General features: G+C 40.7%; 1 protein-coding gene across 4 annotated transcripts in view; it reads left to right on the forward strand.

Moving 5' to 3' along the window:
* Positions 1 to 1,912: 1,912 nt before the first annotated feature.
* The window catches only part of TRAF3IP1 (TRAF3 interacting protein 1), a 46,761-nt gene continuing 31,638 nt past the window's right edge, over positions 1,913 to 17,035 (forward strand). For 2 of the 4 annotated variants that reach the window (XM_075710700.1, XM_075710699.1), the window contains exons 1-6: positions 1,928 to 2,050; positions 2,908 to 2,976; positions 6,816 to 6,977; positions 8,843 to 8,983; positions 9,137 to 9,607; positions 10,802 to 10,879. In XM_075710700.1, coding sequence (XP_075566815.1) covers positions 1,928 to 2,050; positions 2,908 to 2,976; positions 6,816 to 6,977; positions 8,843 to 8,983; positions 9,137 to 9,607; positions 10,802 to 10,879 — 1,044 coding nt within the window. Of the gene's footprint in view, positions 2,051 to 2,907; positions 2,977 to 6,815; positions 6,978 to 8,842; positions 8,984 to 9,136; positions 9,608 to 10,801; positions 10,880 to 17,035 lie in introns of all 4 variants that reach the window. The other 2 variants (XM_075710702.1, XM_075710698.1) reach the window with 2 other exon arrangements.

Consider the following 17,035-nt stretch of genomic DNA (forward strand, 5'->3'; position numbering starts at 1 on the left):
GCTTAAGCTACTGAGTTCAGAAGGTTATTTGAGACTGGAGATAGAATCCTGCTGTTTGTGGCATGCAAAAAGAAACAGAGGTAGGGAGATTTCCATTCCTGCTGCTGGGCCTTGAATATTTGGCCAGCAATATGTACCATGGTGCTGTCTTGCTGCTTTCCAGTCTATTTCTGCAAAGAAGTTCTGCTGTATTAAGTCAAACTAGTGGCTGGAAAGGTCAGAGTCCCTTCCTCTGGGAGGAGACAAACCTTGGAGGAAAAGGCAGTGTGCATTGACGTCTATTCCTGCTTGTGTTGGTTGTGAAATACTCAAAACAGTAAGATTCTCTGCCATTCTTTTAGTGTTAGGATGGCTTTTGGCACAAGTCGGAGATCTGTGAATCTTCTCTTGATCCATTTGGTACACTGCTTTGTCTCTTACCAATGCTGTGTGGTCAGCTGAATTTCCTATGACATCTTCAGGAGGATTGGTCTCAGCTTGCCCAACGTCTGTAAACAATTCTAGTCTAAGGTCCTCAAAAAGACTAGGTCTCCAGACTAAACTTAAAGCTATCTGTTTTATGGTCTTCTTTCATTTCCAATGCCTCTGTTTAGGTCCACAGAGATTTGTGGAGACTTTGTGGGTTGCCAGCTTTTGGTTCTTCAGTTAAATTGAGCTGTGCTTCCTTGGGGTACTGCCTCTTCAGCAAAATCTGCATGCCAAAGGTCAAATTTAACAAAACCCCTGAGATTCCTTCTCAGGCATCTCAGACGCTTCATGGAGAGCCGGTGGCAGAAATCCAGATAAACCACATGATTCCAAAATAAACAACCCTCTTCCCCAGAGCAGCTCCTTCCCACTCTTCTTGCTTCCTCTGAGACCTCTTCTGATGCCCTTGGATGTACAAGCTGTCAACACCTCCTCCTCTTCCCAGGCTCACCAGATCCTGTAGTCACAGCCTGTCTGGGAACCTCATCAACCCACCAGTGTGTTGGGCTGGGGGAAGACAGAAATCAGTTCCCTGCAACCACCTGCTCTCAGGAGCCCAGGTATAATTACCCTGTCAGCGTGGAAGCAGTCCATTTCCCTTCCTCTGCTGAAAAAATAACCTCTTTCCTTGCCTGAACTAATACCAGATAAATGTGCTTTGTAACGTGTCTCCTTTTGCTCCTAAATCTGATTCATTTTTCTAAGGTTGTTTAGCAAGGCAGGCAAGATGGAGGTGTAAGTTGAAGCCTGCATGCGACCCTGTTGAAGTTCAGCTTTCAAACATTAATGGTCACAACTGGCCAAGCAGAAAAGCAGTGTTTTCTTTCTCAGGTCCCCACCCCTGGTCAAGGAGATTGGCAGCGACATGGAGGCTGGGGCACAGCCAAGTTTTTGGTTGTTGGTGAGGGTTGCGATGGGGCGAGGATGAAGTGCGCTGCAAGGAGGCTGTAGTACACTGCCTGGTGGGAAAGGGCCTGTAGGAGACGAGAACGGTGCTGGGGGCCCTGTGCTGTTCTTTAATGGCTGTGGCCTGGCTTTGCTAGGGAGCGTGACGTGGGATCAGGCAGTCCTGACGTTGGCTCCCTCTCCCCCATCCGTCACTCTTACTTTCTACTTCTTTATTTCAAGAAAAGTAAATAAATAAATAAACCCTAGACAAAAGATACAATTTAAATTTCTGAGCACTGTTTATGTGCTGATTATTCAAACAAGGGGCTGGCGTGTGACTAGTGGGACAAGAGGCTTTGGGGCTGATTCCAGGCACTCTTCCCTCAGGCCCCGGGCGGGGGAGGGCAGGGCCTAACCGAGGCCGCCGGGCCGGTTGCTGGGGCCGCTCTGAGCCTAGCAACCGCCTACACCGGCTCTGCGCTTGCGCAGTGCGGCGCTCTGCGCCGCGGGGCAGGCCGGGAATGCTCGCAGCCGCCGGTCGCGGCGGCGGCGGCGCGGTCCCGCCGCCGCTATGAACGAGGCGGTGGTGCGGCGGACGCAGGAGTCCTTGGGCCGAGTGATTCGCAAGCCGCCGCTGACGGACCGGCTGCTGAGTAAGCCGCCCTTCCGCTACCTGCACGACGTGATCACCGAGGTGGGCCCGGAACCGGCCTGCGGGCCCGCTCCGCTGTTGCTATGCAACAGGGCCTGACTGCGGGCTCGGCCTCCCCCTGGCGGGCGGGGGTGTGGCTGCCGCGGGGTGGGGGGAGGCGCGGGGCTGTGGGGGGGCTCTACCGGGGGGGACACGTGGGCCCTGAGCACTTCCTCGCCGGGGAGGGGGGACCCCGTCACCTTTCCGGGGCCCCGGGACCTGCGCAGGGCTGGGCGGCGCACGCAGGTCATCGCTGCAGGGGTTACGCTCGGAGTGGCAAGTGAATCTCGGGGGGTTTTAGGGTAGTGAGTAAATCTCAGGGTTCTTAGGGTAGTAAGTAAATCTCAGGGTTTTTAGGGTGGCTGCTGGTGGTTAAGACCAGACGCGGGGTCAGACTCCTTCCCTCAGGCTGGCATGGATTTGATCTTTTGTGAAACCTGCTAGTAGGTTGTTTTTCCACCTCCCATTTAAAAAATAAAGTCTTAATTTTTATATTCACTAAGCTGCTGCTTTTATATATAGTCACATGTAAAGAAGTCAATAAGGGAATAATGCAAAGCCACGTTTAAAATGCATATGCTGGTTTTTATGTTGTAAATCTCCCACATACACCAACCATCAAGGTTAAAGGTGGAATTAAACAGGAAGGGATGCCTGAGCCTTAAGCAATGATTAAGTCTCGTTGTTCCAGAGCGTGTTCAGAGACACAGCATACCTCTGAACCTGCTCTAGAAATAGTTCTAAATGAGGTATCATCTCTGAAAGCAAGTAAGGCCAACATATTTCCTATTGCCACAGAAGCTTTGTTGAACAGAGGCCTTCAAGTGTTCTTAACTTACTCCTTTTCTCCTGTTTTGAAGGTAATTAGAGTGACAGGTTTTATGAAAGGACTTTACACAGATTTTGAATTGAAATCAGATAACGTTAAGGTGGGTATGAAACTTCCTTATTTATTTAGCTGTGCTATTAGTATTCTTTGAAACTTGCCACAAGGTACTTTTGATCTTTTCTGTGTTCAATGTCAAAGACCTGTCTTTAGTTTTGTGAAGAAACTGTAAAAGCTATTGACTGTTGGTTTTATTATGCATGGGGTGAACACCTGTAGATTGTGTTTGTGGATGTGACACAAACAAGCTGTTGTGTGTAAAGAACTGTTTCTGTGAAGACCTTGAAACTGAAGGTTGATCTACGACCAGGCCTAGGTTTCCAAAATCCTGTTGTGTTACAGATGAAAAGAATCATTATGTAGCAAGATTGCCTTGAAGTAGTTAGACATTGATGATAAATCCCAAACACTAGACATCTACACACAGCTTTTTAAAGAGTCTTGTGGCCTCTTGTCATGGTTTAACCCCAGCCAGGAGCTAAGCACCACACAGCTGCTTGCTCACTCCTGCCCCGGTGGGATGGGGGAGAGAATTGGAAGGGTAAAAGTGAGAAAACTCATGGGTTGAGATAAAGACAATTTAATAGGTAAAGGAAAAACCGTGCACACAAGCAAAGCAAAACAAGGAATTCATTCACTACTCCCCATTGGCAGACAGGTGTTCACCCATCTCCAGGAAAGCAGGGCTCAATCACACGTAACTGTTACTTGGGAAGACCAACGCCATCACTCTGGACGTCCCCCCCTTCCTTTTTCTTCCACCAGCTTTCTATGCTGAGCATGACATCAAATTTTGTGAGGTATCCCTTTGGTCATTTGGGGTCAGCTGTCCCAGCTGTGTCCCCTCCCAACTTCTTGTGCACCCCCAGCCTACTTGCTGGTGGGGTGAGGAGCACAAAAGGCCTTGACTCTGTGTAAGCACTGCTCAGCAGTAACTAAAACACCCCTGTATTATCAACATTGTTTTCAGCACAAATCCAAAACATCGCCCCATGCTAGCTGCTGTGAAGAAAATTAGCTCTATCCCAGTCAAAACCAGCACATGTCTCAATGGAATGTATGGGTTTATATTTATTGCTTTATATATGTGTGTGTGTATATACACATCTGTATATACTGTATACATAATATACAGTAAATATTCTTGCTTAATATCCCAGGACTTGCTGAGACATTCATCTGTTACATGCATTCTACAGTAGGTTTATTGCAGTATACAAATGGCTAATTACTGAAGGAGAAGGTTAATGTTATTGAAAAATGCTTTTCATAACTACAAGGGTGACTTTAGTCTCTGTTTGCTGCTCTTCTATTGTCTGCCTCTTTGCTGAGCTGATGCTGTCTTCAGCTATTGACTTGATTGGAAACTTTGGTTGCTTATTCATGGCAAATAAGGCAGTGTTTGTTGCTAGTTGGACAGCTACATCCGTTGGTGATTGTTTAACATAGCAACTGAAAGTGTGAGGTCTATGAGCCTGGCTTCTCACACATACAGCCAGTTGCATGGATGTTTTATGTATTTCTTGCAGCTAATTATTGATCTGATATGTACGTTTATCTCTGTGACAGCTCTTATTGTTGTTGGGATAACTAAAATCTAAATTAGTTATACAAGATGTTGTTTTTGTTGGTACTGTCCCTGTTGAAGCTGGTCAATAGTTTCTATGACAAAGAGTAGCTTAGCACATGCTGTCTCTTCTTTGGAGAGCACTGTGCATTTTATTTGTGGATTGAAAAAGCAGATTTCCTAGCAACTCCTGAGTAGGTCTTTGTTTGTACCTACATACTGTGATAGCTGTGAAGTTGCACCAGTCTTGAGTACCTCTCTGAGAATTTATTTCACAGTCCATGAGATCATGGTTTTCAAGAGTTCAGGCAGAGGAGATGAAAATGCTGTAATGTGGGGGAAAACGTCTCTAGCTTGTGTTCCTCTTTTCAAGACACTGGTCAGGAGAAAGACGTGGCTGTCACAGGATGCTTCATTACTGTCATTTCTATTGGAGTTGTAGAAAACTGGGAAAGTAATCTTTATGCAGAGACCAAAACTACCACAGAGAGCTAGAGTCTGAGAGCAGCAGCCAAAGTCCATGTTAGGAATAGCTGTATATATTTCTGTGCAAGGGTGATCTGCTCTAGGGAATGACACTCATCTGGTGTGATGATCTGGCAGTAGATGCACAGACTTGGAATGGGCAGGATGCTTTCAGAAAAGAGAAAAGCTTTGTACTCACTGTGAAATAGTCCCAGTGCTGTAGTCCACAGTCTGCTTGCTGTGGGCTGGGAAAAATTGACAGTTGCTCTTTGCAAGCTGGCTGTGCTGTGCTGTTGCAGATCACAAGGTGCACAGAATGAAATTAGGAAAGCCCAAAGCTTGTGGTCCAGCCTCTGTGGCGGTTAGGGCCGGCTCCTGGTCTGGACATCCCCTTGCATGTTACACAATATCATGCACACATATGTGCAGCAACTGTCTTCGTTTCATTCATGTGCTTGCAGAAGAACCCAGTTCTTGTTTATCGAGAGTGGCTCTAGGATTTGAGATAACACATGAACAGCTCTATTAAGCTCCAGTGCCACAGGGACAGATAGTACTACCAGGTGGCCTGTAAAGAGTGTCGGCCTTGCTCAGCTGAGGAAATACTGGCTTCTGTTGCTTTCCTCTGTATTGGTATGTCTGTCAAATTAGATCCAGGTCATTCTGGATCTCTGCACCTGAGATACTCAGACAGTAAGTGCAGTGCAATCAGGTGTTTTACTGGATAATTACAACTGCTTCTTTTCTGAATTAAATGAAATGGCAGTGGTCTGCTTTGCAATTATCAGTCTGAATGCTGTAGTTTATATTCTTTTGAACCGATGCCTATTAAAACACGTATACAGAATTCTTCTCATGTGGGTTTACTTTTTAACAGGCTAATAAAATACTTTCTTTATCTCCACTCATGACTGTGAAGGATGAGTGAGTAGACTTCTGTGCTGGGTCTGGTAAATATTCCTTGAATTTTATAATGTTTTTATTAATAAAACCCTTTTTTTTTTCTCCCCTTGAGTATGCTGCAGCTGCAGAGACTTCGCACCATGATTTCATTCTCTGGGCCAGGAACCCTCCAATAAAATTCTACTTGGTGGGGGCTGGTTTATTTAGTCTTTATTTTTTTTCTTATGATTTTGTATAATCACCAAAAGCCATCATCTCTACTGAAGGGCACTTGGGGAAAGTTGTTTATAAAGTATAATTATAAAACTAAAACACATCTGGTAATTGTAGAGATAAAAATCTGTGCCTGTATCCCTTTCCCATCATCTTTCCTATGTTTTCTTTACTCACTATTAAGTCTGGTTTGTAAATTATGCATACAAGCATGCAAGTCCCTCAATTTGGACTCATAGAAGTCCCATAACTTTGTGACTTCTGTGCTGAAAAATATTCAGGGCAAGAACTGTCCTTCTGAGCAATATGTGCTGTAACAGACCTGTTATAACTCTTTAGTGATTCTTTTGGTAATACTTGCAATCATTTCTTAAACGAAACTTTTATCTTCAACATGTAATGCTTGAAAATAGAGTGCCAAGGGCCTTATAGCAGTCTTAAAATGCACTGGAGCTAAATGGTAAACATATTAAAAAAGACAAAGTTATACTTTCACTTTGGTCATTCCAGTTCAATGTTCATCCATTATCAAAGCTGTCATTTCTTAATCAGAAATAAATAGCTAACTATAAATCAGGGGCAGCCCTCTTTCCTGACCTTACAAACCACATGCTGCTCTTGTTGTACAGATGCTTTCTGCAACTATTCCTCTCATCAGAGGTTTTCTTGTCTTTAGGTAGTGTGTGGAATTGTTTTGGAGTCTCAGTATTATTTCTTAATTGCTCTTTTACCAGGATAAAGATGCCAAAATCAGCTTCCTTCAGAAAGCAATTGATGCTGTTGTAATGGTAACAGGAGAGCCACTGTCAGTAAAACCAGCGCGTGTTGTGGCTGGACATGAACCTGAAAAAACCAATGAATTTCTTCAAGCAATTGGGAAGTGTTGCTTAAATAAAGTATGACATGACTATATATATATTATACACATAGTGATATATTTTATACACGTAGTGATATATTATCAGAGCTTATTTGTAAGAGATTTTATTGACACTCATCTGCTATTTTTAATTACACAAGATACATGTTGGGTCACCGCTTAATAACAACAGATAGGTGGTATATGAACCTTAGCAGAGTTTGAGCCAGGTCCCCATTCAAATACGTTCTGGATATTTTAGCGCTTTTAGTGTATACTATTTTTTATTTTTCACCTTATTCACTGGTCATTTGATAACATTTATTAGGTTTGAGGGACAATATGAAGCTTCAGAACTTTTAAAACTTTAGGATGCAGACACGTTAATTATATGACCAGATGCTGCCACCTTTGACTTTATCTCCATTAAAATTTCAGTCAAATCTCTAATTCTGTAATGAAAGTAATTTTTCCAATGTGCTGTTTTGGTTTTTTTTTTTTTTTTTTTTTACTTTTTTGAATATGGAAATGCAGCAAAAGAGAAATTTGATAACCTGTTAAAAGTAACTGCAGGGGCAGTTCTTAAAATAATTGCTGCATTAAAAGTAATGAGGATTCTTTGCTTATAGGTGTTACAGAGATTTTTGAAATACAAAGGTATTATCAAAACCCCTTGAATTAATGAGCATGAAGAAATTGTATATAATTAACTGTGAAATACTACAGTGTTTACAGGCTGTCTGCAAGTTTAGTTTGGATTATCTTTAACCTACTCATTTAAATTTATGTTATTTTGTTTTAATTAGCTGAGTGCTATGAGCTTCTTATGAATTGCTTGAGATCAGGAAGGAGGAAGTTGATAAATATATGCACAGAGACTGGATGAGTTTGAAAATGTGCTTGGTGGAACAGCTTTGTAGAATGCTGTGGTGAGATTTAATATTCAGAGGATATAGTCTACCCATTTGAGCTAAGATAATTAGCCCCTTGGCTTTTATTGTGAAACATAAGCTTTATGTGCACTGGGAAAAAAATTTCCTTCAGTCTCTAGCTTGATACTTTTAGTGCTGAGCTGCGCACGCTGCTTGGAGTTACTTAGTTCAGGCAAGTGTTGCTAATATGCGGAAGTTAGTGTCCAAATGTGAAAACCCACAAAAATTCATAGTTTTGCATTTACAAACCAGGAGAGAATCAGGAGTCAACCCCCAGGGCAATATCAGTTTTAGTGATCTAAAAGCTGCTCCTGTTTCAGGAAGAATTCCCTGGCAGCGTGATGATTTTTTTCTTTTTTTTTGTTAATGTAGTCAAACTCTTTGCCACTTGGACATGAAAATGTGATGTTCACTTGCTGTCTAAATGATCTAATAATAATTGTTTGTCATCTTAACAAATGAACTAGATGCAGAAGCTTTTTAAACACTGTAACTGCAGCTTATTGAAAGTCATTCTTAATGTAGTTTTCTTTCCTTTAATGACTGTTGCTCATTGAACAAGTATTAGGTTAAAGTGGAGTGGCCTAAAAGTGGATGCAAATACAACATAGTGTGGTTTTTAAGAGTGTTTAACCAGTCTAGCAGTCATGGTATAAGGATTTGACAGTCATTTACCTTACCATTTTGAAAAAATATTTAGGTTGTTGAGAATTGCTATTGTGCTATAATACATAAAAAGCACCATGTATTTATATAGCTCTGGCACATATAATCAAATTATTACAAGAATTACAAGGAGGTGTTTGACATAAAAGAGCATTAATACTCCTGTGAAAGAATGTTTCCAAAAGAGCAGAAATATAAGCTTTATTTAAAAAACCCGAGTCATGTTGATTACAGAGATAGGAAGAAAGGCGATATTTAATAAAATACTTGACTCATTTCTATGATGTTTTTCTATTCCTTGCAGCTGTCCAGTGATGTTGCTGTAAAAAGGATCTTGTCTGGGGAAAGAGCTGATGCTAAAGGGAAACCTCCATCCTCTAAATCTCGAGATAAAGAAAGCAGAGAATCCAAAACAGAAGAACGAAAAAGCCATAGAGATAAAGAGGTAGGCATTTGCAACTTTAGTGGGCTACAGGGGCTACCGCTCTTTACGGTTTATGGGGGTTTTTTTTAGCTTGCATTGTTGTCTGTGGAAAGTAACTGCGTGACAGAGTTGGCATGTTTTGGAATTAATTTTTAGTTTTTACTTTCTTTTTAGGGTAGAAGAGACACTGAAATTAAAGACAGAAGCTCAAGCAGAGACAGAAAACCCAAAGGAGATTTGAAAGAGAGTGAAGAAAGAGAAAAGCAAAGTGATAAACACAAGGATAATGAAGACAGGCACAAAGACCCTGAAAGAGACACCTTTAAGGAAGGAGAAAAACAAGAAAGGGAAAGAAACAAAAGCAGAACAACCGAGCAAGGAAGAGAAACAGAAAAAAACAAGGGAAAAGGAGACATAGAACGAGAAGATGATCTTAGGCTTAATAAAGGACAGGAAAGAGAGAAAAAAAATGAAGGAGGAAGAGAAAAGGACAGACTGAAAGGAAGAGACAAAGATAAGGCTAGGGACAGAGAACGAGAGAAAGACAGAGATAGAGGAAAAGATCAGGAAAGGGATAGACAAAGGGACAGAGAAGAAGAAGGGGAGCATTTAAGAGAACATGGAACGGATAAAGCAGAGAAGAAGGTAATTGAAATCTTATTTCAGAGAACAGTAACTTTTGGCATGCTGTGGTAGGGACTGAACATTTGTTAAAACGACCTTGTATGTTTGTATTCTCTTCTCATTTAACAATTAAGTACTTTCTTTAACAGCAATTACTCTCATGAATTTAAAGTGTCGGTGTGGATTTGATCTGGTAAGAGTGTGACTGAGGCCATGTGTGTAACTTCATGTCTCTCATGATATATCTTGACTTGAGCCATCAGACTCATCTGACTGTACTTCCTGAACATCTAATAAGCAGTTTCTTTTCTGAACCTCTGCATGTCTGAATGTTCCTGATCACATTACATTACGTTTGGCAGAAATGGGTGGCAGTGACTGTTGGAACTGTGTACTTATATCCTCATGTGTCTTCCCAGTAATGCATGCTGTTGTTGCAGCCATAGCCAACTTTTGGGGAAGATGGGACTGAAGAGAGTTCCTTTGGGCCATAACCAGTAGTTAATATCTCTCTTGAGCTTACTTCTTCTGTAGCAGGACACACGGGATGGAGTTGTACATCTGTGGTTTTTTTTTCCTTGCTTTCTAGATTAAGCTCTTTGCTTCTAGCTTGATTTTTTTTTCTTTTTCCTTGAAAGAACTGTTGGGAAGCCCATCTAGATTCTTGCAAGGGTGTTCTATTTGCAGTGGACTCTTCACATCGTGTTGCATCTTTGAGAAGGAAAACACCCACTGTTTCCCCATACTTGAGACCTTCTCAGTGTAAGGCCCTAAGCTGCCTTAAAAGCCATCTCTTCATTGCCTTTCATTTTGTTGTTCTTTTTATCTTCTCTCTTCCTCCTCTAAATATTTCCTATTCTCCTGTTGCGTGCTGGTTCATGATAGAAATTTGGGATTAATGGGCATCAAAGGTGCTTCTATTAGGGAGTAGTTTAATTTTGTTAGATGTGAGAAACCAATTCTGTCAGTACCTGCCTGCTGGCCTTAAGGATTCTTACCTTCCTGGTATTACTCAGAAAGAACAATGTTTACCTGACGATTTTGCTCGGTTGGTCTGCTGCGCAGGGGAGGCAAGGTAAAGAGTGCAGGTAGAGGGATAAGCATACTGTTGTAATGTGCTCAGTTCTACTCTATGCTCATTTCTCCTCTCACCTTATTCAGGTAAGTAGCTCGCTTCTCAGCACACTGAATCTAAAGCAATTAATTTCTTTTCAGTCTGGAGATTCTGAGGAATCCATGCTTAGAAAAATGGAGAGGCCCACTAAAGACAGCAAGTGCCAGCCAGATAATGAGGTTAGTAGTATAGAAGATCTGGGAAGGTGAATATTGAAAGTATTGCATTTTGGGAGTCTGCATGAAAGGAATGGAGGATTGAAAGGTAGGTAGGTGACAAGTTTTAGGGCTGTAAAATAGATGCGTGTCTGGGTTTTTTTTTTTTCCTTTTTAATTTCTCTGAGCTTGGACAAAAAAGTCTACTCAGTTTACTGCAGTTTCCAGATTTTATTTCTGTGTATTGATATGTTGGGTACTTCAGAAAAAATATTTATTTGTTCAAAGTTTTCTGTTTATTCCTCTGAATCTTTCCTGGAAAGCTGTTAGGTTTTTTGGTGGGTTTTTTTTGTTTGTTTGTTTGGGTTTTTTTTGTACTGTAATAGAAGTTCCTGTTTTGGAAAGAAAATGAGTCCAATGTTGTGTCTGGGCCTGTGTTTTGCAGCTGGGTGATGGTGGGGCAGAACAGCAACTCAACGATTGCCTCTGAACAGTAGCTGTTGCTTGTGATACCATTGTGTCTGCATCTGCTGCTTCTTGATGACCTGAGGCAATTTGGGGAATTATGGAGCCATATGACTAAATGTTTAAAGAGTGAGATGTCAATAAATTAACCTAAAGCAGCTCAGGCTAGGAAAAAATAGGCAGGATCCCAAGTCTAGCAGGAGTCTCTGTTGAGAGTCTATGGGCCACTGACATCATCATGTCTTCTACATGAGATGACAAATTTATTGCTATTCGTTGACTGAAATCCAACCAAACTTTTTAAATTATTGGCACTTGGAGGGAGAGCTTATAAAATAGTTTTTAGCCTGAAGCAAATGTTCGTGGCCAAGCTAAACTTCCTGCAAATTGGGTCTCTAATGGAAATTCTGAGCCTCATCCCAAACTATCGTAGTGCTCTTGGGCACCACAATAATACACTGGGGCAGTAAAGTTTCATTTCCTGTCTTAAGTGCTTTTGGGAGTGATTCCAAGGCCTGTGGGTTTATTACCTTAAATCTAGATGACATGCTTTTCGTCTACTTGCTTGCATAACAGTAGATGCTGCTTAGTTTTTATGTGATGAAAACACACACTTTAGACCAGTGCATGACAGATGGTCATCTTCTTAAGACTGTGGAAGAGAGGAATGAAATGAAAATGTTCCCAATGAATTTTTAGAGCTGGAGAGCTAAGGTAGCTGCACAAAGTGATTTAGAGGAGATTCCAGCATGAAATGGATTCTTATGGACTGGGGTTGATCATCCTGTCCTCACAGTAGTTTCACAGCAGGGTAATGCCTTTATTTCCAGGGATTTACCCTGATTTAAACTACTGCAACTCCATTTAAGTCATGTGGCAGTGAAACAAGTGTATTAAAAAGAAGGGAAACAGTTTATGTCTTTAGGCACATGAAGAATATTAAATCATGGTTTGTAGTCTCTGCTGCATAATTAACAACTTTTCAGCATCTGTCTTTAGCTTTTGTAAATATAATACAAGTGAAACAATTTGAAGCAGCCCCTCTCAAGCAATGGCTGATATGCCAGTACCTAACATGTCACCCACTCTTTTCTGCCCTGAGGATTAATGTAATCTTTTGTGGTTTGTTCATGTTGCGCTCACTTACCCTGGCTCCTAGTCCTGCTCACTTTATCCTCACAATCCTAGCCACAGCTTCTCTTTCTTTCCAAGCCTAGTCTTACGTGGCTTCATGGCATTATGAGCTATGTGTCTTCCACTTGATTTTCATCTTGCTTCTTCCATATTGAATCAGGCCCTTTCTTCAGACATGCTGCTTGGCAGCATAAGAACATGGAAACAGTGGGGGAAAAAACAGTGGGGAAATGGGAACTTTTATTTCATTTGAGATGTCTGTGGAATTTCAGGCTGAGTGGCTTCTGTGCTGCATTTACTTTAGAGAACAAATTAATTTATATATTTTTTTTCATATTCAACATGTAGAGCAAAGCTATCACTTAAAGCTTAGTTCCTGGCTTTGCTCCTTTGAGATTAGAAGTCTAAATAAGATTCTATCTGTATTCATGCAAGTCTTAATTTTTCTTGCTGCTAATTATCAGGGACCAGCTTTAAAATGCTACTTAAATTTTGACAGGTTGACTTTATTTTTTTAAAATATATTTTTCTGGTACTAAAGAAACTCTGTATGTTACCCAGCATGTAACAGTCATCACATGAGTATCTATACTTTTCTGGAACTAAAAGAAAGCAAGTGTAAGTAGGAATCAAGAAGAGACATTTGGCTAACACATGGCAATCAGAAGAAGGCTACTTGCTGCTTCAAGGCTAGCTGCTGCATACCACGTTGTTTGTGATCAGAGTGCGTTGAGTTGTATGCTGTTAGCTCTCAGTCCATCTCAGGTAGAAGTCTTGTTTAAAATGGATGCTTTTTGTCATGACTGATTTACCTTCTAAATAATAATGATAACTTTGTCTTTTGACAAAAGGTGATTGAGGTTGTAGAGATTCTGAGCGTATGGTGCTGTTTATATGAAAGTGGCTGCAGAACAGGTATGTCCTTTACCCCTAAGGCCAAACGCATTGGAAAAGTCTCTTCCATTTTACAGATGGCTGCTGAAACTCTTGGCAAAAGCTTTTTGTAATATCCTGTCACTTTTGGCCACTTCTATAATGACTTTTATTTTTGCCCTACAAACTGTATTGCTCTGGAACTGGTCACTTGAATCAGCCTCTAAGTCATATCTAATGAACTTCTATTTCTCTTGGAACTCATCTCGACTATATAATAAAACAACTACTGAATGAAAAAAAGACGTAACTGTCCCCAGAAGCAGCAGAGAGAATCGTTCCATGGAAGTCTGCTGGACATGGCTCAAATGTGTTGTGAATGTTCTCTCTTTTTGGTGTCAGTTATTCATAACTGTCTCATGTAATAGAAATCCATCATTAAAACTTACGTTTTTTAAAAGGCATGATTTTTCGAATAGTTCTTGCATTTGAAAGGTTTTGATTAGCAGAAGCTACCACCAGTAGAACACCACCTTGTGAGCCTTCATTTGAGGAAAAGATAATTGATCAATATTTTCCTAGTAAGTTTTATTACCACAGCAGTCAAAGTGACCTTAGCAAATAGAGGTCTTTCCTTGTTGCTGTTGCACACTAATAAATTATGCCTTTTAATAATGATAGCCGTTTTAGGAATAAATACTGGAAATAAAGACAGTTTGAGGGAAAGAGCAAAGAAAGTCTTTGAGGGATGCATAGCTTGTAGTAAAAGCATTAGAAATGAGCTGTGTGTGTTTGCTGAGGAATAGTCTGTTGCACAAAACTAAAAAGTGTATTTGTATATGTAGTTTTATTTATATAAAACTTCTATATTTATATACATACTATTTACATTACATGTGCAAATATATCTCCTAGCACTGTGGATCTAATTAGAAGTCATCCAAAACATTGTGGAGGGATGATTGAGTTGGATTCCTATTCACAGATTTAATTATTGTTTATTATTAGTGAACTATCAGTGGATCTGATGAATTAGAGCAGGAAAATCCCAGTGCTGTATTTATATAATGAGTTGTCCTCCTCCCTTGCTTGGGTGGGAGTGTTTTTCCTGCCTTTGACTGTTGATGCATGGAGTGCCTGTGGCTAGAGGAGATGTATGTTAAGCATTTGCAGAATTAGTTATGAGAGCAGTATAAAAGTCGCTGATAGAAACTGTTGATGACATCCTTTCATGAATATAGAGGTTGTTGCATGGAAAGGGGGAGGAATTAGCAGTTGGGCAAGATGTCTTTTCAAAGCATGTTCCTCTTCTTGACCTGCTGAAACATTGGAAATCATTGTCGTCTTATGTCTTAAAGTAAGGCAACCTATTTAAAGGTCAATAATGAGTACAAAGCAGCAGACTGGATGGTTTACAGCAGGCTGCTGTATCCTTTCCAAATAGAAATGTAATTACTCAAAACTGGGAAGTGTGCATATGTCCATCTAGGATTCCACTTAAATATATTTTTTCTTGAAATGAAGTGTAAGATTTCTTTTTAATGTCTCCAGTCACTGCTTCTCAAAGTCTTGGAGCCTATGAATTTGTGAGAAGAATGACCTATTTTATCTCCCTTTGGAAAGACTAAAATCATAAATATTGTGGGATTTGTGTTTTTGTGTGCTACCATAGTGATTAAATTTTAGCTTTTACTTTGCACCTGTTGCCAGTGTGCACATGTGGCTCTACAAAAATGTTAAGTGGCGTTTGTAGTCACTACCTGACATAAATAAATGACTGCATCCACTCCTCCAGAAGCCTCAGCACCTATTCTCAACTCCCTCCCCACCTGTGCTAATAATTACATCACCCCAAGAGCTGCTGAAGTTTGAGTGTACCAGATGTGGCTTGCGGGCCCATAGAGCCAGACTCTGATGGTATGTAAGCATTACTTTTGCTCCTTGCATAGGCTGTGATTGTGAAAGATGGTAGTAATTAAGATGAACTAAGATTAAGACTAACCACTTCAGTACTAGCTATGCATTTTGGACTTCTGTCTATTTTTCTTTATAATATGCCAGCATTTTCTAAAGAGTGAAACAAAAGTATTGGTAGCTCTGGTTGTGGGTCAAATAATAATTGTAATAATCCAGTGAACATGGTGCAAGTGAAAACTAGGTTATGGCAAAGAAGGACCATGTACTGTCCATTTGGCTAGATTTTTGCAAAGCGTAGGATGTAGGGCTTTCTTTTGGCTAAATATCTGAAATTCTGAGCATATGTGTTATATTACAATCATGGAGGTGAAGGAGGTGTAGTTTCTAAAGGACCTAAACTAACTGTTGAAGCTGACGCTTGCATAGACTGCTCGCTTTCCCATAAAGCACCTCCAAACAGTTCAACTTCTCAGTTTATCACAGTTGGATACTGTGATAATCTGTTGTTAATAAGCATTTCCCCTTTGTTTGTCAAGAACTTCTGTTGAGCTCGTTGTGCATTATAGCATATAAAAACCGCAAGATTTGCCTTCAAAGCAAACTTAATCAGCATGTTCCTGACATGTCGGCTTCATTCCCCTCCTTCATGTAGCTGTGTCTCCACAGCCAGTGGATACATTGTTGTAAGCTTGTAGAGGTGGGACATTTCTCTTGCATGGTCACCTGAAGTAGTTTGAGTAAAAATACTTACCAATATCCTGTATTTTTAAACATCTTGTAGTGTTATTTTCCATTACGACAGGTATGGTCCATTATCCTATATGCAAGATATTATGGAAAATGAATGTTTTACGTTGTGTAATTTGACAATTTTCTCTTACACGTTATTGGAACATACAATGTTAACATTTGCATAGAAATGGAAGAATCTGTAATTCTCATTTATGTTATCAATATGGACATTATCAGCACGGCTGGCAATAAATCTTGGATGCAAACTGCATGGACTGTTAATTCACACAGACTACAAAAAAGCAGATAAGGAGGAAATCCTGTGAGGTGCTAAACATATTTCAGGATTTTGAACAAGATGCAGTGAGATACTATAAGGATAGAAAGCATAGAAACATAAAATGGTATTCTATAAATCACCTGTACTTCATCTGTTTGTGTTCAGTTTGTTGCTTCCTCTTTAGCAACAAATGTTAAGGCATTTAGCAACAAATGTTGTTAATGAAATCAGGGAATTAGGTAAAAGGACAGGAAAGTTATTAGAAGCATGAATGGCTTTGTTGGAAGCTACTCGTTTCTTAGTATGTACAGTCCCATAAGAAGCAGGAAGCCATCCATGCATGCATAGTAGGCCAGATCCCATTACTGGCTCCATCTTCCAGTCTACATGTAAGCAAAAGTCTGCCCCTTCTGCTAGCCAACATTGGTGTAAAAGGGTGAACTGCCTCCTTCCCACCCTGATCCCATGCCCAGGAGTTTTGTTGGGCTGGCAGGAGTCCTTCTTTACACTTTGCACCTTCTCTGGAGGCATTTGGGCCCTGGCTGTGCTTCAGGTAGTAGTAAATCTGTAGTATACCCTGCCTATAGTAATGGCAGCTCTCACAGACCTGCCCCCCTGCAACATAGTGTCTTTGCAGAAAGTATTGTCAGTCAGGTGTTCTTGACTTCAGGCAGTGTAAGCTATATCCAGAGAAAACAAAATAATTCTTGTGTGTGCTTGCCTGCTTTCATTTCCTGGCCTCTCTGAATCACTTTCAGACTAAGGTCAGAGTCCTCAGA

This window comes from Pelecanus crispus, chromosome 5, assembly GCF_030463565.1.
Source record: "Pelecanus crispus isolate bPelCri1 chromosome 5, bPelCri1.pri, whole genome shotgun sequence".
In the NCBI taxonomy this organism is placed as follows: Eukaryota; Metazoa; Chordata; class Aves; order Pelecaniformes; family Pelecanidae; genus Pelecanus; species Pelecanus crispus.